Source organism: Piliocolobus tephrosceles, chromosome 6 (genome assembly GCF_002776525.5).
Source record: "Piliocolobus tephrosceles isolate RC106 chromosome 6, ASM277652v3, whole genome shotgun sequence".
NCBI classification, from domain to species: domain Eukaryota; kingdom Metazoa; phylum Chordata; class Mammalia; order Primates; family Cercopithecidae; genus Piliocolobus; species Piliocolobus tephrosceles.
Window position 1 is genome coordinate 25,257,022 of NC_045439.1, and position 26,140 is coordinate 25,283,161.

The 26,140-nt window shown below is 38.3% G+C and overlaps 1 protein-coding gene and 1 non-coding gene across 3 annotated transcripts in view; both read left to right on the plus strand.

Annotated features, from left to right (window-relative positions):
• GTF2A1 (general transcription factor IIA subunit 1) overlaps positions 1–26,140 on the plus strand; it is a 46,901-nt gene that overhangs the window by 1,075 nt on the left and 19,686 nt on the right. For both annotated transcript variants that reach the window (XM_023185208.2, XM_026455577.2), the window contains exons 2-6: positions 4,235–4,336; positions 17,204–17,408; positions 19,671–19,735; positions 24,283–24,358; positions 25,499–25,632. In XM_023185208.2, the coding sequence (XP_023040976.1) occupies positions 4,322–4,336; positions 17,204–17,408; positions 19,671–19,735; positions 24,283–24,358; positions 25,499–25,632 (495 nt within the window). In that variant the 5' untranslated portion in view covers positions 4,235–4,321. The remainder of the gene's footprint in view (positions 1–4,234; positions 4,337–17,203; positions 17,409–19,670; positions 19,736–24,282; positions 24,359–25,498; positions 25,633–26,140) is intronic.
• LOC111521754 lies at positions 18,478–18,621 on the plus strand. Its single transcript, XR_002725050.1, has one exon. It is a non-coding gene; the product is annotated as a small nucleolar RNA SNORA79 (small nucleolar RNA).

Here is a 26,140-nt window from a genome sequence, read left to right on the forward strand (position 1 = left end):
CGGGGGCGCCGGCGGGGCCTGGGGCCGCCGCGGGCCGGGCCGGGCCGCGGAGGCGGTTGGGCCCGGGCGGGCGTGCAGCCCCGGCCCCAGAACCCGGCCGCCGGGAGGGCGGGCGGGAGGGGAGCCGCCTCTTCCCCCCGAGGGTCCCGTCCGTGCTGGCTTGACGAGGGCTTCCCGAGCGGCTGCAGAACAAAAACCGTGTCTGGGGAGTCGGGCGAACCCCCGAGACCCACCGTGATCCACTTTAATGCAGTGGAAGAATAATGATTACTTTGGGGGTTAGTTAGGTTTTTTCTGGCTGTTGTGCTTTGGGAACCTTCACTGGGGCCATTTTATGTTTAAAAAAAGGACGAAGGTTGGTTGAAAAGCACTTATCTCAGTTCCTTCCGAATGGGTAAAATGGCGAAGGGGAAGACCCCCATCGTATCTTCGACTAGCAGAAGCACCAAAACAAACAAAAAAAGCCTGCAGTGGTCCAAGTGTCCCCGCTTTCGCCTTGAAATTTACCTACTTCTTCCCGTTGGTCCCTTTTTGGTTACTTGCGATCACGTAGGTTTGCAAAAAGCAGTCACATAAATAACCTTTTCAGTCACCAACGCAATGTGATCACTAGTCCACCCAGCTCTTATTTTTATGATGACAATAAAACACGTTTTTGCCCTGTCCCAAATGCCGCAGACCAGCCCGCGGCCGTCCGACACCGTACCGTTGGCGACTCGGGTCGATCCATCATGGCTGCGGCCGCTTACCCTGCTTTTCAGTCCCTGAGCCTTGTGGTCCTCCTCCCTTTGGCTGCCCTGTTTATATAGAGCCATTGCCGCTCTCTAATATAGACTCTGCCAGGATGGGAAGGTGCTTTTCAGTCCTACGTCACCGCCTCTCCATTTAAACACCAGATCCGGCTTTAAATAGTGAGAGCTGCTGAGAGCGGGGCTGGGAGGTGCGTGCTCCCGAGGCGAGAGCCAGGCGCGTGCAGAGCTCAATTTATTTCTAGGTCCTTTTTTCACGCTGTAATTTCTCACCCGTCGGGGGCTGCTTTCAGAGCCCCAAGTTTTGGTTTTGTTCCTAGCAGCAGCCAGGATTTGCCTTCTTGGTTTGCTAGGGGAAATATATCCGAATCGCTGTCCCTTTTTATTTTGTTTACAGTTTTCAAAATTTATAATTTAAAACAAAGAGTTTTAGGTCAGATGGTCTAGCCATTTTTCTTGTGTGCATTATTTTCGGGAATTTAAAAAAATGTTTTCTACATTGAAAGTGTTAGCTGCAGAGGACTCGGTTTTGGTAGTGTTTTGTTCAAGTATTCAGGAAATATGTTAGAAATATAGCTCCCAATATTTCATTATGTTTTCCTATAGTAAATATAAAAGACACGAGGCTTTTCAGAGAAATAGATAAGTACCTAAAGCTTCAGTATAGGACCATTTTAGTGTAGGAGAATCATGAGTAATTAGAGGGAAGAGACATGCTGCAAACTGGATTAAAAAAAATTCTAAGTAGAACTTTATTGCCTTGGATATTAACATGGGTATCGGTGTAAAAATTATTCCAATTTATCTTCCAGCATTGCATCAGGGAATTAACATTTTTGAAGGAAACCTTCTAACAAATCACTTAATAATGCCACTAGTGGCCCTCTTATTTACCAGTTCTTAAGTTTGAAATAACCTGTTTTTTAAAAATCAGGACAAACCTAAATTGTATTTCGTGAAAGATAGAAACTTTGCCTCAAATATAGTGTAGAATTTTAAGTAATAATTTAGAAATTGCTTGTTTCAAATACTACCTATGTGCCCACATACTTTTCAAAAAAATTATCTTGAGGGCTTTTCAAATTGTGAACAATTCTGCTAAATTACTCATTAGGCATGTATTTTGTGAAGAGTACACATTTCCCTTCTTTCAACTATAGAGCTTATGAAGCTGTTAAGTGGTCAAGTTGTGAGTTCATTAAGACACAAAAATAAAATCTTAAAGAATGATTCATTAAGTAGAGAGTACTAGAAGAAAGCAGATTTATACCTATACATGTCTGGATCTCCAAGCAAAAGGTTTTTAGAGGTAACTGACTTCAGAAACACCAAAACACCATCTAGTTTACTGAAAAGCATACATATTGTCAATTTGAGATTGATACTCCCAATTTAAAATATATGGCCCTCCTAATGCCTTGAGGAGTCATTATTGGTTAAAACACACACACACTTTACAGAGATACTTTTGTAATTCAGTTAAGTCACTTTAGGCAAGATGATGTCCAGAGTCAGATATACTTTCCTTATATATAGAATTAGAATGTTAAAGTAGGGACTACAGAAATGTGCATTTTACAGATGAACAAACTTCAAGAGGAGGATTTGGCAAAATAAAGCAGTTTAGTGAGTGAAACAGTAAAGCAAGAACCCAGATATTTGAATTGGTTTTCTTGTAATGAGAAGGATTAAATAGTTTTTAATGGTTGAGGTAAATTGTACTGACAAACTCATTTGTATTTTGTTTTCTGAGACAGGGTCTGGGCCTGTGTCACCCAGGCTGGAGGGCAGTGCTGCAGTCTTGGCTCACTGCATCTTCTCCCTCCTGGGCTCAAGCCATCCTCCCACCTCAGCCTCCCAAGTAGCTGGGACTACCAGCACGTGCCACTATTCCTGGCTAATTTTTTGTATAGACTGAGTTTCACTATGTCACCCAGACTGGTCTTGAACTCCTGAGCTCAAGCAATCCTCCCAAAATGCTGGGATTACAGGTCATTGCAACCGGCGTCATTATTTGTAGTTTTCACAGGGCAAGGACACATTTTCTTAGCAGTTTCCCTGTGTCACAGTGTTGCTGATAGAGATGGTAGTGAAACACATATTTCTGTTTGAAGTTTGCTCATGAGAACAAACACTTGGTTTTTTTTTGGTGGCCATTTAACCTTAAGGAAGGTATGAAACACAAGTAATGAGAAAACATCTAAAAAGCTTGTTAACCATAACTCTCTGATAATGGGTAGGATTTATAACCTGGCAACTCTAGTTTTGTCAAGGCAGCTCTAGTTTTGTCATCTGACATGACTTCTTTTTGTCTTACAGGTTAAAAATAGGATGTGGATTGGGCTAATTGTTCTATCTCCCACCTTGTAGTTTTTTTTAAAAATTTTATTTTTTGGGCCAGGCGCGGTGGCTCAAGCCTGTAATCCCAGCACTTTGGGAGGCCGAGACGGGCGGATCACGAGGTCAGGAGATCGAGACCATCCTGGCTAACACAGTGAAACCCCGTCTCTACTAAAAAATACAAAAAACTAGCCGGGCAAGGTGGTGGGCGCCTGTAGTCCCAGCTACTCGAGAGGCTGAGGCAGGAGAGTGGCGTAAACCCGGGAGGCAGAGCTTGCAGTGAGCTGAGATCTGGCCACTGCACTCCAGCCTGGGCAACAGAGCGAGACTGCGTCTCAAAAAAAAAAAAAAAAATTATTTTTTGAAAGTTCTTTCACATCTGTTCTCATTTTGCCCATTTTACCATTCAACCTTCTAGAAGCCAGCTCCTTTACTTCCCGCTCCTCCTTCAAGTAATACCAACAGTGCTAATTGTAATAATAATAATAAACATTTAGAGAGTTTATGTTCATTATAATGTTTCATAGTATTATTTGGGCAGTAGTAGAGGAGAAATTCTGGGAAGGAAATCAGTGTACCTTGTTTCTTTGGGACCTTGAGACCTGTCATTGTGGGTGTATGAGTAGTTTAATGGTATAGCTTGAAAGTACAGACTGGGTCACACAACAGAAGTTAGGTGATTTTTAAACCTAAATGTTCATTAGGTTGCAGATTATTACAGGCAGATGACTCCCGGACGTAAGGTTCTCCAAAGTCTAAGATTTAGTGGTGAGGTAGTAAAACATACAACAGAGTTCAAACCAAGCATGGAATAGTAGAAGCCAGACATAAGCAATCCCTGAAGCTGTTATTGAACATTACATTAGGTATTTTGACTATAACATAGGAAATTATAATTGAAAATTGTATGGACCTTGTAGACATAGGGACCATCTGTTTATGAATTGCATTAATCTTAAAATTTTTATTAAAGTATGCAGTCATCAAATCCAGTTTATGGCAAATGATGGTGTTCGTATCTTTTAAATTCATATGTAGTTAGTTGGCAACATGACTATTATATTTGTTTTGAATATTTGTTTTGAATTATACATTGTAACCTGTGAAAAACTGTCTTTATCAAGTCTTTTATTTTTCCTTTAAAGCCTAAATTATACAGATCTGTGATTGAAGATGTCATTAATGATGTGAGAGACATCTTTCTGGATGATGGCGTGGATGAACAAGTGCTGATGGAACTAAAAACTGTGAGTTTGTCTTTTTTAAAATATTCCTACTTTTTCACCCCAAATCATTTTCTTTAGTCAGAGATGAATCTGTAATTTTTCTGTAGGGTGAACGTAGAGTTTAGGGAAGTGTGCTGGTTTTAAATCCCATCTGTACCATGCATTCTTCCTCTGACCTTAGGCAAGCTACATTTATATTTCAGTTTCTTTACATGTAAGATGGAAATTGGTAGTATTTACCTTATAGGTTGGTTTTGAGGATTAAATGGAATAACCATATAACATCTTAGCACAATGCCTGATAGTAGCATTAGCACTTATTATTGGATAGTTAACATTCTACATTTTATGGTCTAATTACTTGACATGCCTGGAAGAGTTTTCTTGCTTTCTTTTTTCTTTTCTTTTTTTTGAGACAGGGTCGGGCTCTGTCGCCCAGCTGGAGTGCAGTGGCACAATCTGGACTTACTGCACCCCCGCCTCCCAGGCTCAGACCATCCTCCCACCTCTGGGACTACAGGCACATGCCAGCATGCCTGGCTAATTTTTGTATTTTTGGTAGGGATGGTTTTCACCATGTTGTCGAGGCTGCTTTCGAACTCCTGGCTGCAAGTGATCCTCCTGCCTCGGCCTCCCAAAGTGCTAGGATTATGGGCGTGAGACACAGTGCCCAGCCTTAATTTTGCCTTTTTTTAATGGTCTTAATGTACCTGTATTCTAAGTGTGTTTTAAGTTGTAGGGATTAAGTGCTTGATAAAAGAATTTTAGGTTCTTGAAGTAGACCCTTTATGTAGGCCAAATGTTTTAAATATATTTTACATTAAGAGCTGGTTTTCTGTATCTTGGATTTAAGCAGAAATATTTAGATTTTTTTTATTGGCAGTTGTGTTTTCCTTGCAGTGTAATGACTCATGAAATTGTGGAATATTTTTGCCCTGTTGGTTAGAATAGTGGTTCTCAAGGTATATAGTTCACGGAGTCCTGGGTTGTCCCCAGGGTTTCTTTCCAGGGGTCCAAAAGGTTGACTAAATGCTCAAGTCTGGAAAATCATAGTTTGCCTTCATTCTTTCAAGTAAAAGTTGTATTCTGTGAGAAAAGTGACCAGTTAAATTCACAACTCCAGTGCACAGATGCTTTTCCTTGCGATAACTGTAAATAAGCAGCAGAAATGCTGTATGCATACTTCTCATTTCTGAATATTAAAAAAATGTGGACTCAGTGTTGATACTAAGAAATTTGATTGTTTGATATTCTGTAATGAAGTGTGTTTACATTCGAAAGATCTGTATAATTCATTGAACTTGTATTTTCTGAATGTCCAATGCATAATGTTGGAAAATTCATTCAAAATGCAAGATAAATTAATGAACTTTAACAGTATGAAAAGTTCATAGTTATATGGTTTCATATTCTGCATTGTAACTAACTTGTAAGAAACCATCACTTAAAAGTACCTTTTCTTTTCCTAACTACTTAACTGTAGGAAGGCAGATTTTCTTTGTATGCCTCAACCAAAACAAAGTGAAAACACGGGCAGATATGAGAATCTAGCTATTTTCCTTTAAGTCGTTTGTCATTCTCACTCAATTTTATTTACTAAAATATGACTATTTTCAGAAAACTGTTATTTATGTTAACATACAATGGATCCATTATTTCTAAACAAATTAGTAAACATTAAAAATGTGTTATAATTTCTGTTACTATAAATATAGGTGGGTGTAATTCACATACAGAAAAGCTCTTTGAGGGTCTCAGTAATTTTTAAAGTGATAAAGCATCCTGAGATGAAAAGAGTTTTAGAACTGCTGGTTTAGAAGTTGAGTATTAAGCTCCTTTAAGTCTATGTACAAATAAATAAACACAGTTAATAAATGTTAAGGAACATTTGTTGTGGTCTCATTTATCCAACATAGGTGTGGAGGCTGCAGCTTGGCAACCAGTTTATTTTACGTAAAGCAAATCTCACCTTGATTTTGGTGATGAAGTAGGTCTCGATGTATTTATTAATAGATATCTGCAGGAAACTTCTCTAGAATTTTCAATAAGAATATTCCTGTGTGAGGAGTTTAAGACCAGCCTGGCCAACATGGTGAAACCCCATCTCTACTAAAAATACAAAAATTAGCTGGGCATGGTGGTACGTGCCTGTAATCCCAGCTACTGGGGAGGCCGAGGCAGGAGAATGGCTTGAACCCAGGAGCTGGAGGTTGCAGTGAGCCGAGATCGTGCCACTACACTCCAGCCTGGGTGACAGAGCAAGACTCTGTCTTGGAAAAAAAACAAAAACAAGAATACACGTGTGTGAGGTAAGAAAAATAGATAGGTGTGAAACAGATGAGCAAATATGTATTTACCTTGAAAAAAATGTAAGGGTTACTAATAGTGAAGAGTAGGTATCTAAAAATACAAGTGTAAGAGTGCTAATTCTGAGACATGAGTTGGAAGAAGAACAGTATAAGTTGTTCAAGTAGCATGAAGTAACTGAGGGATGTGAATAATAAAACAAGCTTATTTTGATTCCTTAGTGTAACGTGGAATGAGTTTTTTGCAATTTATGTTATACTTTTATAATGGTTGTCCTTGTAGTTTTGTGACCTTGTATAGAAAATGCAGCATTTTTAGGTGTAGAAAATCAGTTCTAAAGATGTTAGGTAATTTTCTCTAGGTCAAATTCTAGTGGTCAGTCTGAGTTGTTACCTGCTCTTGCTTTTCACAATGAAAATCCAGAGAATTTATTTTTCCTATCTTTAACAGTAGAATCGAGACATTCTCTTGAAGAGAATGAGCTATCTTTGAAACTAAATGTTTCCACCTCCATTTTTATTATATATGACTTTTTTGGTACATATTTTATAGGTGACACACTGATTTTTAGTTTAATACTTAGTTTTTAATGACAAAAAATGTGACCTACTCAACTTTGAATCCCCAGCTTCTACCGCAATGTCTGGGCATATGTGGTTGGCATTCAGTAAGTATTTGATTGAGCTGTTTGATAACAGATATGGCACCTGAATCTAACTGAACAAAATAGTGTAATATTCTTGTTGTTTTTAAATGGGCCATACTCTTCTATCTGGGTTGTGTTGAAGTTAAAAATAAAACTGTTAGACTAAAATGAGTTTATTTTAATTCTCTGCACTGAATTTCTTCAGGATCTCATTAGAATTTCTAGAATATGCCCTAGATTTAACAGCTGGACAGCCAGCATTGTCCAATAGAACTTTCTGCAGTGATGAAAGTGTTCTATATCTGTGCTCTTCAGTAGGGTAGCCACTATCCACATGTGCTTATTAAGTGCTGAAAATGTGGTTGGTGGAACTGAGCAACTGAATTTTTATTAATCTAAACCTAAATGACTACATATGGCTTGTTGCTGCCATATTGGACTGCTCAGGTTTAGACATTCTTGCTTAATAAAACGAAGTTTAATTTCATATTTTATGGTTTAGAAACACTGGCATTATTAGCTCTAGCCCCTCTCCCCACTTTTTGGGGCCATTTTACAAACTTATCAAAAGCTTGTATAAGGCTATAAAGGAGGCAGTGGTGAATTAGATTGAGGACAAAGATGAATGATGAGAATGCATGTAATTTGAGAGTTAATGAGGTAATGCAGAAAGGGAGATGATAAGAATATTTCAACCCAGTCGTTGAGGTTATCTCTTGAACCACTGCGGGCCTACTTTAATGTGTAAACTATGAGAGGTAGAAAAAACACAATAAAATACAGCCCTGGTTTTTAATAAATCTATATTTGAATATAAATGTGTTTTGGATTGATGAGTGTCTATGGGTGGGAATGACACTGTAGAAATTCTCTTCAAAGTGAATGATAAAATCAGCTGGGTTTCTAGATTTTCCAACCTGCCTATTTCCAGACATCAAGTACTGTGGGAAATATAAAACATTTTTTCTCTTTTTAATAAAACAAATAGCCGGGCGAGGTGGCTCAAGCCTGTAATCCCAGCACTTTGGGAGGCCGAGATGGGCGGATCATGAGGTCAGGAGATCGAGACCATCCTGGCTAACACGTGAAACCCCGTCTCTACTAAAAAATACAAAAAACTAGCTGGGCGAGGCGGCAGGCACCTGTAGTCCCAGCTACTCGAGAGGCTGAGGCAGGAGAATGGCGTAAACCTGGGAGGCAGAGCTTGCAGTGAGCTGAGATCCGGCCACTGCACTCCAGCCTGGGCGACAGAGTGAGACTCCGTCTCAAAAAAAAAAAATAAAAAAAAATAAAATAAAATAAAACAAATAAAATGAGAAGAGTTGCCTCAATTGGAAGTATATCTGAAATTCAGTTTATCTGCCTCTGGTTCAGATTTCTCAACATTGGCATTATTGACATTTTGCACCAGTTAATTCTTCTTTGCAGGGGCTGTCCTATTAATTGTAGGATGTTAGCAGCACAACTGGCCTCTGCCCACTAGATGCCAGTAGCACCCTTCAGTTGTAACCAAAAATGTCTCTAGACATTGCCAGATGTCGCTGGGGGGGCAAAATCACCTCTGGCTGAGAACCACTATTCTAAATATACTCTAGCTGTATACATAAAAAGTACTTGATATACTCTAATTATATATAAATATTTGGACCATAAGTTGAATAATCTACTATTTCATTTCATTTACTCTTAGGGAAAGGTCTGTTTCTCCAGCATTGTTTCTTGGGAACCCAGAAATGTAATATATTTTATCCAGGAGCTGGATGTTTTGTGAAAGTAGAAGAATCCTTCAGAATTTCTAGCTCACCATGTTGCCAGGTTTAGCCACCTAACCTCTGGGCTTGTGATGTGAGGGGCTGCAATGCAGGTCTCTGATATGGCCTGGAGACATTTTCTCCATGGTCTTGGGGATTAACAGTAGGGAAGCGGTAAGGGGATTAACTTGGGGAGCAGTAAGTCCCCTCATCCATAAAATCTCATGATTTTATATTCCAAGTAGACTTGGAATGTGCTTTGACAAAGTCATTTAGCTAATAAATGATAGAGCCACGAACCTAGTCCTTTTGCATCCATGTGACATATACGGTACTTAGCAGTAGGAAGGAAGGTAAGAGAGTTTTGACTAGATCTTGGGTTGTTGGTGGGTGGCACCTGAGATGGTTTTGAGGGTTGGTGACCTGCTCTGATAGCAGCAGTCCAGTTTAGAGACTAGGAATTTGAACTAGTACTGGGATTAAAGGGAGGCAAGTGAGGGTCCTGGGGTGCAGAATACAAAGAGACATTCACTCTCTAGCCCTGCCTGGGACATTGGAGTCAGACCACCTGGTTTATATCCCTATTCTGTCTGCCATTAGTTAGAGTGATCTTGGATAAGCTACCTAACTTCTTTCTCATCAGATTCTTTTTCTGTAAAAAGGAGATAATAATAATATCTTATAGGATTTTTGTGGAAAAACTAGTCTGTACATGTGTTAATAAAGTGCACAGAATTTAGTAAGTTTTAGTTACTAGTCTGGTTAACACGATATACAAATGTACACCTGAATCATTTTGGGTACAGATGAATTTTCTCCATCTAATTTCAGATACTTTGCAAAGATTAGTATTCCTGATTGTTTTCAATACTGTATTAGTGGCTGCGTGCGGTGGCTCATGCCTGTAATTCCAGCACTTTGGGAGGCTGAGGTGGGCAAATCACTTGGGGTCAGGAGTTTGAGACTAGCCTGGCCAACATGGTGAAACCCCGTCTCTACTAAAAATACAAAAATTAACCAGGCGTGGTGGCACGTGCTTGTAATCCCAGCCACTGGGGAGGCTGAGGCAGGAGAATTGGCTTGAACCCAGGAGGCAGAGGTTGCAGTGAGCCGAGATCGCGCCTTTGCTCTCCAGCCTGGACAACAAAATGACACTCCACATCAAAAAAAAAAAAAGAAAGAAAGAAATATGCTAGTATGATTACTATTGCCAAAATAGTGTTTCATTGTTAATTTATTTATTTTATTTTCATTATGTTGGTCAGGCTGGTCTTCAACTCCTGGCCTCGTGATCTTTCACTTCACCCTCCCAAAGTGCTGGGTTTACAGGCATGAGCCTCCACGCCCAGCCTCATTGTTTATTTTAAACAGTTGATATCTAATATTTTGATAAATAAAGATTGTGTGAAAATGGAATTGTAGAGAAACTATAAACATTAAATTAATTTGAACTTTATGGTAATTGGCACTATAAGCTTAATACAAAGTACTTGTATGATACTCTTTTTGCATGTCTTACATTACCTAGAACCGGTATTATAGTACCTGGTAAATAATGATTTTCAGTAGATTACCCGCCTCTCCCAAAGCTGTTGGAAATGTGTGGGGCCATGTTCAACATTTCATGAGGATTTTTGGCGTTTACTAGACAGCAGCTAGGAATGTTGCAATTCCTGCATATTTCTTGTGGGACCATTCTGTATGATAAAGAATTATCCTGCCCAAAATGTCAGTAGCATCCTTATATAGGAACAGTATTCTAGAAGACAATAGTTTTGTTTTCCCTCTTTGAAGTTAGATCCTGAATAAGACAGTTGCTGCCTAGAAGATATTCATACTTTGATAGAAGTGGTAGACTTTGTGTGGTAAGTACAAAATAGAAGTATCTCTTAGGCATGGAGACAGTGAGTGATGGCTTTTCTTTGAGGCTGTTGAATCTTTGGCATTTGTCTTGTATAGGGAATTGTGGGAGAAAACTGCTGATCATAAGGAATAGTCCATTAAGGTTACATATGATATATTCAGGGACCTCCAAGTAATTTGGTACTGTGAGAAAATAGAGTTCAAGTTGTAGTAGCAATTGGTGTATGGTAACATGCTATACTAAGGAGCTTGGTCTTTTAGAGTGAGGATTATCTGGGGTACTAGTTAAAATGCAGATTTTTGGATTTTCCAGAGTCTGGCTTGATAGGGGTAGTAAAATGAGACCTAGGAATCTTTTGCAAATAAGTATTCCAGGTTGTTAGATGGTGTATTAGTTAGTTTTCACACTGCTAATAAGGACATATACACACTGCTGATAAAGACATACCAGAAACTGGGAACAAAAAAAGGTTTAATTGAACTTACAGTTCCACATGGCTGGGTAGGCCTCAGAATCATAGTGGGAAGTGAAAGGCTCTTCGTACTTGGCAGTGACAAGAGAAAATGAGGAAGAAGCAAAAGCGGAAACCCCTGATAAACCCATCACATCTCGTGAGACTTACTCACTATCACAAGAATAGTATGGGAAAGACCGGGCCCTATGATTCAGTTACCTCCCCGCTGGGTCCCTCCCACAACATGTGGGAATTCTGGGAGATAAAATTCAAGTTGAGATTTTCGTGGGGACATAGCCAAACCATATTCTGTCCCTGGCCCTCCAAATCTCATGTCCTCATATTTCAGAACCAATCATACCTTCCCAGCAGTCCCTCAAAGTCTTAACTCATTTCAGCATTAACACAAATGTCCACAGTTTGGAGTCTCATCTGAGACAAGGCAAGTCCCTTCTGCCTATGAGCCTGTAAAATCAAAAGCAAGCTAGTTACTTCCTAGATACAATGGGGGTACAGTTATTGGATAAATAAAGCTGTTTCAAATGGGAGAAAGAAATTGGCCAAAACAAAGGGACCTGTAGGGACCATGCAAGTCCGGAAATCCAGCGGGGCAGTCTTATGTTAAAACTCCAAAATGATCTCCCTTGATTCCAGGTCTCACATCCAGGTCATGCTGATGCAAGAGGTGGGTTCCCATGGTTTTGGGCAGCTCCACCCTTGTGGCTTTGCAGGGTAGTCTTGCTTCCAGTTGCTTTCACGGGCTGACATTGAGTGCGACTTTTCCAGGATCACGGTGCAAGCTGTTGGTGGGTCTGCCATTCTGGGATCTAGAGGACTGTGGCCCTCTTCTTACAGCTCCACTAGGCAGTGCCCTAGTGGGGACTCTGTGTAGGGCCTCCGACCTGCATTTCTCTTCTGCACTGCCCTAGCAGAGTTTCTCCATGAGGGCTCTGCCTCTGCAGCAGCAGACTTTTGCTTGGCCATCCAGGCGTTTCCATACATCTTCTGAAATCTAGGTGAAAGTTCCCAAACCTCAATTCTTGACTTCTGTGCACCCGCAGGCTCAACACCACAGGGATGCTGCCAAGGTTTGGGGCTTCCACGCTCTGAAGCCACAGCCTGAGCTTTATGTTGGCCCCTTTCAGCTGGAGTGGCTGGGATACAGGGCACCAAGTCCCTAGGCTGCACACAGCATGGGAACCCTGGGCCTGGCCAGTGAAACCACTTTTTCCTTCTGGGTCTCTGGGCTGGTCATGGGAGGGGCTGCAGTGAAGATCTCTGATGTGGCCTAAAGACATTTTCCCCATGGTCTTGGAGATGAACAGTAGGCTCCTTGCTAGTTATGCAAATTTCTCTAGCCAGCTTGAATTTCTCCTCAAAAAATGGCTTTTTCTTTTCCACTGCATTGTCAGGCTGCAAATTTTCTGAACTTCTATGCTGTGTTTCCGTTTTAAAATGGAATGCTTTTAACAGCGCCCAAGTCACCTTTTGAATGCTTTTCTGCTTGGAAATTTATTCTGTCACATAACCTAAATCATCTCAAGGTCAAAGTTCCACAAATCTCTAGGGCACGGACGAAATGCTACCACTCTCTTTGCTAAAACAGAACAAGGGTCACCTTTGCTCCATTTGCTAACAAATTCCTCATCTCCATCTGAGATCACCTCAGCCTGGACCATGTTCATATCACTATCAGCATTTCCATCAAAGCCTTTCAGCAAGTCTCTAGGAAGTTTTAGACTTTCCCACATTTTCCTGTCTTCTTCTGAGCTGCCCAAACCATTCCAACCTCTGCCTGTTAAACAGTTTCAAAGTCGCTTCCATATTTTCAGGTATCTTTTCAGCAATGCCCCACTCTACTAGTACCAGTTTACTATATTAGTTTGTTTTCATGCTGCTAATAAAGACATACCCAAAACTGGGAACAAAGAAAGGTGTAATTGGACTTACACTTCCACATGGCTGGGGAGGCCTCAAAATCATGGCAGTAGGTAAAAGGCTCTTCTTATGTGTTGGCAGCAAAAGAAAATGAGGAACAAGGAAGAGCGAAAACACCTGATAAACCCATCAGGTCTCCTGAGAATAGCATGGGAAAGACCAGCCCCCATGGTTCAGTTACCCATCCCTCCCAAAGCACATGGGAATTCTGGGAGGTACAATTCAAGTTGAGATTTTGGTGGGAACACAGCCAAACCGTATCAGGTAGGTAAGTAGGTAGGTAGGTAGGTAGGTAAATAAATTACTTTGCTCTGTGGTTCCAGTTTTTAAACAGAGGATATCATATTTATAAATTTAAAAAAATTCACCTTGATAACAGTGTAGAACAGTGTGTCTCAAACTTCTTGACTAGGACTCTCCTTAAGTAATAGTATTTAACATTTTGAATAAATATATGCACAAGTATGTGAGTGTATGACAAATCTGCAAAAGTTTTTTCTCAGTGCAGTACAGTCTGATTTTTTTCTTTCAATTCTATTTTGTTTACAAAAAACATTCTTAGGGGAGAGAGGGAGGGGGAAGGAGAAAGGGAGAGAGGGGCGGAGAAGGGGAGGGAAGGGGAGAGAAAGAGGAAACGGAGAGGAGAGAGGGCTACAAAGAAAATTCTAAATTGACTGAATCACTAGTGGGTTGCAGTCCTCAGTTTGAAAAACATCGGTTTAGATTTTAAAATAGTTCTCACTTTAGCATCCATCAGAATAACCTGAATGAACAGTTTGTTAAATTAGATTTCTGGTTTTACCCCCAGAGCTGCTGATTCAGTATTTTTAACAAGTATCCAGGTGATGCTGATGTTGGGTCTAGAACCACATTTTGAGGATCACTGATTTATAGAGGATAGATTGGAAGGGCAAGCGTACACTGGAATGTCTGCTCTGTAAGGTCAAGCATTTTTCTCAGGTTTGTTCACAGTGTCTTCTCAATGCCTGTAACAATGTTTGGCATATAGGACATAATTATTTGTGGACTGTATGACCTGATGCAGGAAACTCAAGCGCTCAGTCACTACGTTACTACTGTTTGCAGTACTGCTGGGCAGAAAGGACCAAGGCCGTGTCATAGAGTTACATTGGAACAGTGAATCAGAATAGACGGTAATGGTGGGCTGTTGGGTGGATTGTGACTCCTAGGTCATTTACACGGGAGTCTAGGTGAGTCATGGTGCCCAGTACTTAGCCACACAATGTGTATTCATTAACATTTGCCATTATCATGGGAGCTTCGTTGAAGTCGTGGGTCTAGATTGCTGTGGGTAAACCAATTGGAGGTGATAAAAGTGAAGCATAAAATTTAGAAAATTACAATTTAAAACACTTTTTAAACAAAGCATTAATAAGACTTTTTTTCACCCTGATTTTTGGCTCACAAGAAACAGGCTTTGTTTTGTTTTGGAAGAGAGGAGAAGATGTAGAAGGTTTGGGTGATAACAGACTGTTTGGAAGCCTTACTATATATAATACATTAGTCATAATGTGTTTTATTTAGCATGTGAGTATCTATTTTGATGGTGCGCTATGCTAGATGCCCACTTTACAGAGATGAATCAGACACAACATGGGCTCTCAAAAAGTAGTGCTTGTTACTACGGGAAGAAGCTAACTGTCTTTCGCCTGAGATTAGCAGAGACTTAAATTTATTCACTGGAAGTGAGTTTAGAAGTAATCTAATCTGATTGGTTCCCCTTTTGGGTAAAGAAGATGCCTAAGACAAGCCTGTAATCTCAGCACTTTGGGAGGCCGAGACAGGCGGATCACGAGGTCAGGAGATTGAGACCATCCTGGCTAACATGGTGAAACCCCATCTCTACTAAAAAAATACAAAAAACTAGCCGGGCGAGGTGGCGGGCGCCTGTAGTCCCAGCTACTTGGGAGGCTGAGGCAGGAGAATGGCGTAAACCTGGGAGGCGGAGCTTGCAGTGAGCTGAGATCCGGCCACCGCACTCCAGCCCCAGGGATAGAGTGAGACTCTGTCTCAAAAAAAAGAAGCCTAAGAAAGATAAATGATTAGGTTACATAAGTGGCCAAACCAGGACTAACTGGGTTCTTGACTTATGGTATAAGGCTTTATTAAACAGTTAATGCCACCACCATTGCCACCAATAATAATATATTTTGATCACCAATTTTATGTAACACTGATAATTGTTTTACATAGATATGCCATTTAATCCTCAACAACCAGTGAGATAGATCTTGTTACCATCTCTCTAAGAATAGACTTCAGGTAAATCTAAATACTGTGCCTGCCAGTAGGATTCCCTAGGAAATTGACCTTAATATTTGCTTTTTCAGTAAGCCATTAGAGATTTAGTGGAATTGTTACTAGCATCAAGACAACAAATCTAGAATGTCTGGAATGATTGGAAGGGTTAGGAGATTATAAAAAATCTCTACGGAGTATGACCAGGCATGTTGGCTCATGCCTGTAATCTCAGCTCTTTGGGAGGCCAAGCTGGGCAGATTGCTTGAGCCCAGGAGTTCGAGACCAGCTCGGGCAGCATAGTGAGATCTTGTCTCTATTTCTTAAATTAAAAAAAAATAATAATAAAATAAAAAACTCTCTGTGAGTATGGCAAAGGGACGTTCTTGAAGGATCTGATAGAAGCTTAAGGCCAATTAGGCAAAGGATCTGATAGAAGCTTAAGGTCAATTAGGCAGTATCCCAAGAGCAAATCTTCGAAGAGAAGACAAAGTATGTATAGAGCCTTGTGTGCAGAATGACTGAATGAAGTTTTATCTGCGTTTTCAGGGAATAGTTTGTGACTTTTTGGCTAGTTTCTTATAAGGTTAAGGCTCCAGAATGAACACTAAACCTGGTAGAGAGGAAATGTGTTAGGTAGAAGAATGAAATCGTTGCACATGTTTTCTTTTCTTTTTTTTTTTTTTTTTTTTTTGAGTGGCCGGATCTCAGCTAACTGCAAGCTCCGCCTCCCGGGTTTACGCCATTCTCCTGCCTCAGCCTCCCGAGTAGCTGGGACTACAGGCGCCCGCCACCTCGCCCGGCTAGTTTTTGTATTTTTTTTTTTTAGTAGAGACGGGGTTTCACCGTGTTAGCCAGGATGGTCTTGATCTCCTGACCTCGTGATCCACCCGTCTCGGCCTCCCAAAGTGCTGGGATTACAGGCTTGAGCCACCGCGCCCGGCCACATGTTTTCTTTTCTTTCTTTTTGTCCATTCTGATTTTTCCCATCATAGAACCTAAGGTGAAATGAGAAAATAGAAATGGCTGAACAGAAAAGGATTGCCAATTGGCATAATGGAAGAAGGAAGGACATTTCAAGAAGTGTTGGGATAACTACTAAGACCTTCAGGCATCGCCGGTTCTTTTTCTTTCTGTAGGATTGGACAGATGGAAAGTTAGGCTTTTCTTCTTCGGGGGATTATCTCTATGTTTCTCACTGTTCTAAATGAATTTATATTTTGTATGTTATTTGAGAATTTATGTTTTTTATGTTGAAGCAGAAAATTTTATATTTTGTATTTTTATAATGAAAAAGTTCCATATAAAAATAGTTTAGTAATGATTTTGATATTATAAAGGATAATCTTTGATTACTAAAGAAGTAGCTTATATGAAACTTATTGCTAAATAATAGCTGCTGATTAAGGAATTACTATAGAAAGTTTACTGAAGATAGAAAAAGAAACAAAATCTCCAGTACTCCGATGTGGCAAAAATGAGGTTTGATACTTTAAAATTTTGTTTTTGTTATTGTTTACACTTGGGTTAGAATTATAGATTTGTTGTATTTCTGTGTCTGTATCAGTTTTTAAAATGGAATAACTTTATAAAGAGATGAATAAAACTGTTGTGTTCTTCTGTCCAGAGTTATTTTTCACTTAGAAATCTTTAATGTTCTTTGCCTTAGTTATGGGAAAACAAACTAATGCAGTCCAGGGCAGTAGATGGATTTCATTCAGAAGAGCAGCAGCTTCTACTGCAAGTTCAACAGCAGCATCAACCCCAGCAGCAGCAGCATCACCACCATCACCATCATCAGCAAGCTCAGCCTCAGCAGACGGTACCTCAGCAAGCGCAGACCCAGCAGGTCCTTATTCCTGCATCACAGCAAGGTGAGACTGGGTTTGTTTTCCTACTTATGACTTGGAAATTAAGTTTGTCATTATGAAAGAAGAGAAATATTCTACATTTCTTGGATCTTGTCTTTTAAGGGGCGCATGGAGAACCTAAAAATAAACAAACAAAAACTCCTCTGTTGATTTTGGGCTTTTTTTCCCCTTTCTCTTGGCTGCGGGGTGTGGGTGTATGTAAATTATATAAATTTGTATAAAATGTAGGTTGTATATGTAGAGTAATGGTAGACAAGTAATTTACTAATTGAAAGCCTAAGTTGTATTACTATTTAGTTTTGAAAAGGCTATGTAGTGATGGATTTCCTAAAATAAGTTAAACCTAAAAGGTTTATTTACTAAGGGCTTTATTATTTTATATGGTAAAATAGTTATTTGCTTTCTCTATGAAACATGTTCTTTCAGAGACATGTTTCAGATTAGTTTTTAAAATATATCTTAAATTCTAGAGTTTTTTGTATACTTTGGCAATCTGAAAATTCAGTTCCGTAGTAATTTATGTAAGCCTAAATGGACTGAATTAGATTTATTATAAGTTAAGTGTGGATATATAACATATCTTAATTTATATTTCTTGGATTAAAGCTAAGAAAAAGCAAATATTCGTAGACTGTGTCCATAGTGCTTTGTACTCTGCAAGTCATTTTATAGATACTGTTTCACTAGCACCTTATAAGGGCTTTGTAAAATAGCCCTTGGCTCAGTTTCACAGCTGAGGAAGATCTGAGCCCAGAAAAGGCTAAGAAACTTGATCTCTATTTTCTCTCATGGCACACATCTATTCAGTTATAAAACTTTCTGAGCATTCTAATTCAGTGCATCTACTTTTATGGGAGAGGACACTAGAAGTAGATGAAAAGTTCATTTTAATGTGATCATTTAGTTAGTTATTTGCCTCATTTGACAGTATATATATGTGTCTTAAAATTGGTAATGGTACACAGTAGAAGAGTCTATTTGGGTTATTTTACTGTTGATATCTAGTGGTAATTTTCATACCTAATTTTAGTGTATACTTTGTATCAAATAATTTTATCCTTTTATTATTTTTTGATGACTGTTCTTCCTGTTGCCTTCAGAGCTGGCATTAGGATTTTAGGTCATCATAAATTAAAACATGATTTTCTTCACTCAGAGAATATTGGGATGATGGAGTTATCCGTCTGTTCTCTGAAATTTGCGGAATCAAACATTTAATTCCTTTTATGCTTAAATAACATTGCCATTATTTCTGATTTGTATTTTTTCCAACTTGGGCCGGTTCACCACACTTCAGGCAACCTAGTGGTCCCCTGCTTTCAGGAGGCCACCATATTGATGTTGAACTTAGTTGGACACCCAATCAGCATAGCGCACTATAGCCCAGAACTCCTGGGCTCAAGCGATCCTCCCACCTCAGCCTTCTGAGTTGCTGGAACTACAGTCATGCATCCCCGCATCCGGCTGATTTGTATTTTTTAAACAGCTGATGAAAGTAGCATGAGTCTGTCAACTGTCATATTGGAAGAAAAGGACTATGTAGATTTCAAAAACTAGTCACAACTTTTTGAGCTTACTTTTATTGGATTAGTAACTCATTGCAACAGTGGTATCATTGTATCAGTAAAACAGTTAACCTTGAGTTAAGACAAAATTATGTTTGAAAATATCCAGTTTACTTAAGAATGCATAGAACTGTGTATGTGTGTATGTTTAGGTGTTAAGTAACTCACTACTTCATGTTCCTAAATTCCCTTGCATCCTTAGGAATTGTCACTTAAATTTTTTTTTTTTTTTTTTTGAGATGGAGCCTTGTCACCCATGCTGGAGTGCAGTGGCATGATCTCGGCTCACTGCAACCTCCAGTTCCCGAGTTCAAGTGATTTTCATGCCTCAGCCTGACACTCAGCTAATTTTTTTGTATTTTTAGTAGAGATGGGGTTTCACCATGATGTTGGCCAGTCTGGTCTCAAACTCCTGACCTCAAGTGATCTGCCCGCTTTGGCCTCCTAAAGTGCTGTGATTACAAGTGTGAGCCAACACGCCTGGGCTTAAATATTTGTGTTTTCTAGTATAGGGTGGGTATATCACAGCTGTTATTTGCCATATAAATGTCCTGACCTGAAATCAAATGATTGAAGGTATTTGAGTGCAGAAAACATGGAAAACATGAAAAAAGTTTTCATCATTGTATGTAAAGTGTTCTTGTGATCAGAAAATAGCCTCATGGTTCCTTGTTTACATGTGTACTTGTTTTTTTTGTAGCCACAGCACCACAAGTTATTGTTCCAGATTCTAAGTTGATACAGCATATGAATGCATCAAACATGGTAAGACTCAGAATGTAGCAGCTTGATTGGCTGTACTTAATTCTAACTCAAATTGTGATTATGCCTATATATGTCATATATTAACAACTTGAAGTTTATTGAAGACTCAGACAGAACAGCTATTTTAGTTTCCTGAATATTGGATCTGAAGTTTAGCTTGGTTCCTAGACATTAAGGTTCATAAAATTAGGGAATTGTTTAAGAATACCAAAATAATGGTGCTTTGTGAGAGTTACTCCATTCCCTACTATTTCCGAAAAAGTTTTAGGGTACCTACCAAACTTATAATGCCAAGTATGGTTCTGTTTCAGGAGACCTAGTAATTGCAAGAAGGTGGGAAGGCTAAGAATTGTGAACTTTTAAAAAATGAAGATGAACTGTTTGGATAGTTCAGTATAACTATTTTTAAAATCAAGCATTTAAAAATATTGCTTTAACTTAACCATAGTGTAGTCTAATAAGTCATTATAGTGTGTAAATTACCATAGAATACATTTTAACCAGTTGAGTTACATTAGAAGTTTTATATTTCTGAGGACTATCCACTAAACTTTACAAGTCCTCACTCATTTTCAAATTACATTTCAGACATATGATATTTCTCAACAAATGTAGTATAGTTTAACTGTGAACTTGAAAGAACCTCTTCAGATCCTTAGAAAATCTTTACCTATATGCTTGAAGTTGTTTTCTTTTTTTTTTTATTGGATAAAACATTAAAATACAGTCAGAGTGGTTCAGTACTTCCTTATAAATGGTTTTTCTTTATTCTGTTTAAGATATACAGACCGTTAATTTCATTGAGTGTTGACTCAGTTCTTAGGTTTCATTCTTCAGCCAAAATTTTATTTAAAGGAGAAAAAATCAATATTTATAAAAAGATCTTTTAGCCTACATAAGTAGTTAGTACTAGGAATGAGATTTTTTTTTTTTTCCATTCAAGTTTTTTTTTTTTTTTTTGAGATGGAGTCTCGCTCTGTCACCCAGGCTGGAGTGCAGTGGCGCGATCTTGGCTAACTGCAACCTCTGCCTCTTAGGTTCAAGTGATCCTCCTACCTCAGCCTCCTGAGTGGCTGAGAGTACAGGTGTATGCCACCAACCCGGCTAATTTTTTTGTACTTTTAGTAGAGAAGGGGTTTCACCATGTTGGCCAGGCTGGTCTCCAACTCCTGATCTCAAGTGATCCGCCTGCCTCGGCCTCCCAAAGTGTTAGGATTACAGGTGTGAGCCATCACACCCAGCCTCAAGTTTTTTTTAAAAAAGCAGTATATGAAAAGATCAGTTCTACTTTGTGAGTGATAGTGAATCACAAAGCTCATTTGTGGTTTATAAGCCAGATGAGAAGGGCTTACCCACTAGGCAAATGACTTCCTCCTACACATTACCAGCCTCACATATTCATACTGTGGCAGAATTGAAAGTTTCTACATGATAGTAGAAATTGCAGTTTTTAAATTCACAAATTTACACAAATTTAAATACACATATTTAAAGTTTTTAAATTCACGAATATCAAGTACAAATATCAACTATTTGTACTTGTAGTTAGTTACTAGAATCATTTCGTTTACATGAGAATAAATTTCATGCCTGTTACTTCTCACAAGATTGTTTATTGGGAAAAACTCCGTTTTAAGTCTCAGGCCCCAATTTTTTTTAACCTCCACCCTTAAAAAAAAAAAAGTGGCTCAAGCCTGTAGTCCCAGCACTTTGGGAGGCCGAGACGGGCGGATCACGAGGTCAGGAGATCGAGACCATCCTGGCTGACACGGTGAAACCCCGTCTCTACTAAAAAATACAAAAAACTAGCGGGGCGAGGTGGCGGGCGCCTGTAGTCCCAGCTACTCTGGTGGCTGAGGCAGAAGAATAGCATAAACCCGGGAGGCAGAGCTTGCATTGAGCTGAGATCCAGCCACTGCACTCCAGCCTGGGTGACAGAGCCAGACTCCGTCTCAAAAAAAAAAAAAAAAAGTCTCACTATCTGTTGCATATTGCAGTTGATGTTATTAAGACTATATCCTAGGGAATAACTCGCATTATTTTAAAACAAATTTTGGCAGAATCTTCGTTAACATATAAAAGAATTTTAAATGTTGTGGGAGAGAATTTTGAATTAATAAATTATCTCTGGGATAAAAATTAGTGGTCCATCTCTACTACTGATTAAGTCTCCTTTATTCTAAAGAGCATATGTATTTAAACAAATTATAGGTCAGTTATTCAGGAAAATTGATTTAACATTTCTGTATATTTTACATTTTACTCTTGTTTTTAGTCAGTGTTTCCTTCATGTATTTCTGAACATAATCAGTATAGGCTTTGTACCAATGAAAGTGTTTTAGGTTTTTGTGGGTTTGCATTATTACTTCTGATTCAAAAATATTCAGCAAAAATAATTTGTTCTTTTTAATGGCTCTGTTTGCTTTAGAAATGAACTAATCATAAAAATGTGAGATAATAATAGTGGAAGGCTATTTCAGGGAACTTCTGTTAAACCATGGTTTTCAGTTCATTTTTATGAAATTATTGGTCTAATGCATTATTTGTGTTTGGGCTGTTCTGTGGAATACAAGAAGAAATTTTAATAGTTATTAAGTATAAGGTGGACAAAGTATGGTACATGACTTGGCAAATATCTGTTATGCAGCTTGAATTTGTGGGGGGTCTGCAGGTAGTTACTGGGTCATGTATTCTATAGAGAAACTATTATGTCGGTTTGCTGGTAGAGGAAGAATTGTTATCTTTCAGAATATGAATTATAGGCCCTTGATATTTCTAAATAATATTTGTGTTGTTTTTTTGTTTTTAAATATTTCGTAATAGTATGTGGTGGTTAATATTTTCCTTAAACTTAGATAACCTTTAATTTGCTTATATAGACAAGATTTATCTTAATTGGATAATTGAGTATTCAACTTAAACACGGATCAACCTGGTGAGCTATAGTTAAATTCTGGAGACACAGTGGGCATTTCAGGCCCAAGCTGTAGAAATTACTTACGTTTGTCAAGTGGCAACAAGTTTATTTTCTTGGAAAGCTATATACCTAGACCCCAGACTAGACAGTAGTTGAATTATTAACTCAGTTTAATAATTTTCCAAGTTTGTTGACTTCTCTGACACTAGCATTTCCAAAGCAGTTATATTTATTTTTTTAAGCTTTTCTAGATATGGGTAGTTCTAAAAATGTGTAGATTAGATTGAATGTATGGATGGTTGGTACCCAAAAAAGATTGAAAAGAGAGTTATATTTATTTTTTTAAGCTTTTCTAGATACGGGTAGTTCTAAAAATGTGTAGATTAGATTGAATGTATGGATGGTTGGTATCCAAAAAAGATTGAAAAGAGAGGGGAAAAAACTACCAAAATGTGTAGCTCTAGTGGGATACAGGAAAATACTTAAAGTACAGAATAAAAAACAAGAGAATGGCATAATTCTTCGTGGGAGGACAGGAGGAGAAAACTCTCCAGAACTCTCCAGGAAGTCAAGAATTTGTCTTGGATTTAAAGAAATTCATCATATAATCCCGTGTATATCTTTATAACTTAAGTGTCACATACTAACTTCATTTCAAAATGTTGAAATTAAAGTTTGTGACTGTCGCCCAGGCTGGAGTGCAATGGCGCAATCTCAGCTTACTGCAACCTCACCTTCCAAGTTCAAGCCATCCTCCCACCTCAGCCTCCCAAGTAGCTGGGACTACAGGTGTGCACTACCATGCTCAGCTAATTTTTGTATTTTCTGTAGAGAAGGGTTTCACCATATTACCCCGGCTGGTCTCAAACTCTGAGCTCAAGTGATCTGCCTGCCTGGGCATCCTAAAGTCCTGGGATTACAAGTGTGAGCCACTGTGCCTGGTGTGGCTTTTCTTAAGAATTACAGAATTTTTGTATTAATCGGTTCTTAATACATGTTTCACCTAGAATATAATGCCAATATGTCCCTTTTTTTCTTTGCAAATATGACATCTTAGAAGAATTTTCAGCTATACTCCCTGTGAAGTCTTCTGATACAGTGTTCTTTATAGATATCTGTTGATTTTAGTAGAAATTTTAAAAGTTAAGAATTCTAAAAAGTAGGCAATTATACTTCTACCTCAAGGAAATGGGGATAAGGAAACAGTGGAAAAGGAAGCAGTAATGAAATAGCTATTTCATATATTGTACAGCGTTGTTAATGTGGGTGTTGTCTACAAGTGTATAGGTTAGATTAAGTATAGGAAGGCTTGGTACCTTAAAGAAGATTGATGGGGCAAGAAGGAAAAAAAAAGCTACAGTACCTGTGAGATTTACTTAGAGCACCTTCTCTAGGGGAAGAAAACCAATTATATTGTTGTATTTAACAGCTTAAAATAATTTAGTAGGTTGTTTAGGCTAGGTTGGTCTTTCTTGTACCATTTTATAAAATGGGATTTAGCCTTACTAGATTTTTAAAATTTTGATATATTCTAAACAAAAAGTTTCATATACTATTAAAATATGCTAGAGATAAACAGATAGTATTATATATGTATGTGGTTTTGATATATTTTCTTTGTCTTTTTCAGAGTGCTGCTGCTACGGCTGCTACCTTAGCACTTCCTGCAGGTGTGACTCCTGTTCAGCAGATACTAACAAATTCAGGTAATTAGGAATGATGGAACCATTTTAAAATGTAATTCAGAAAATTGTACTATCTAGCCCTTAGGTTTTGTCTTCTTTGAAAGACGGAAAATACTAATATTTCTTTTACCATTTGGTTTAGGTTATTAAAATAACTTTGAGGGCTGTAATACATACAACTGTAATCGTTGAGGATACAGTAAAGAAGATGAAAATTGTACTTGAACCTTTGATCTGTGCATGATAACCCTTTTATTGAAGTATGATTATATAAAAATACTTAGTTTTTTATTAAACACATTTACCATGCCAAGTGAGTATTAAACTTATTTGAACTTGTGATATCAAAGTAATTCCTAGAGCATATTAAGAGGAAATTTATTGTATGCTATTATTATACATAGTATCTCTTCATTGACAAAAGACCAATATCTAGCTCATGTGTTTTGGCATATTAGTACTTGAAAAATTTATTTACATGGATTTTAAGTGTCCCCTGTAATCTTGATTTTATAGTTATTATTTATTTTGTATTCTGTGTATGTATGTTATTTTTGTTATTGTAAATTTGTGAAATTAGGGGTTATCTTGCTACATATTTAAAAGATGTAATTTGCTTTTTAATCAATTCAGGATTCTGGGTTATCTAAAGGAACATATTGGGGGAATTTGATTCTGTGTGAATTGTATGACGATGATAACTGGTTAGCGAACTTTTATTACTTTTACCAATTTTGAAGCAAAGTTCTGTGGTATTTTGTTTGGTTCAAGATATTAAATGAACTGTTAAGCTTTTGTTCCTTTAAAGCTTTAAAAATGAACAGCTCCCAAAGTGTCTGATCTTACTGCTCTTTCTTGACTCCTAAGGTTAGCAAAGATAATGTAAGCTTTAGTCAAGTCTCATAATCTGGTTAAAACCTTGTTGGAAATAGCTGAATGAGGATGTAAATATAAAAAATAAAACATTTTAAGGAATGTATTTGAACATGGCGAGAAGGGGAGGATTATGCATACTGTGTATGAATGATAGTCTTTAATAAAATTGTTAGTTTTCTTGATAATTTCTTGTGCCTTTGGTGGTATGAAATTAAATATGAATTCATTTCTTTTGAGATGGTCACTGCTAAAATGATAACTTGGAATGCATGTTTTTTGCTTTAGGCCAGCTTCTTCAGGTGGTCAGAGCAGCCAATGGTGCCCAGTATATCTTTCAGCCTCAGCAGTCAGTGGTTCTACAACAACAGGTGATACCACAGATGCAGCCTGGTGGAGTACAAGCCCCTGTTATACAGCAGGTAAAATAATCTTCTATTATGATCAGTATGGGGTTCTGTTTTCTTCTGTATGTGTTCCCTGGGTACTTTCCCTCTCCTTATATGCACAAAAGACTCTTCTTCAGTGCTGTACACCCAGTTGTTTCTAATTTCTCCTGTATACAGCTTAACTTAGATTCAACATGTATTAAATATGTATTAAAAAATTGCTCTTGTCTCTGCCCATCTTTCATCATCCCCTCAAAAGTGGCAGCACTCTCCTTCCAGCCTTCTTAGCTGTTCATTTGGCCTTTATTCAATAAGCAGTTACTGAGTCTCGGGCTATTTATTAGGGTCATGAGATTTAGGAGTGAATGAGACAGACATGACTCTAGTTTTATGATGCTTACTCTGTTTTCTGGAACTGGGTGTGTAGAATCCTCCCTTTTCCTTACCTTTAATATCCAAGGTATCAAGCCCTACCAATTCTTGTTAATAGCTTTTCTTCTCTTCTCTTCTCTTCTCTTCTCTTCTCTTCTCTTCTCTTCTC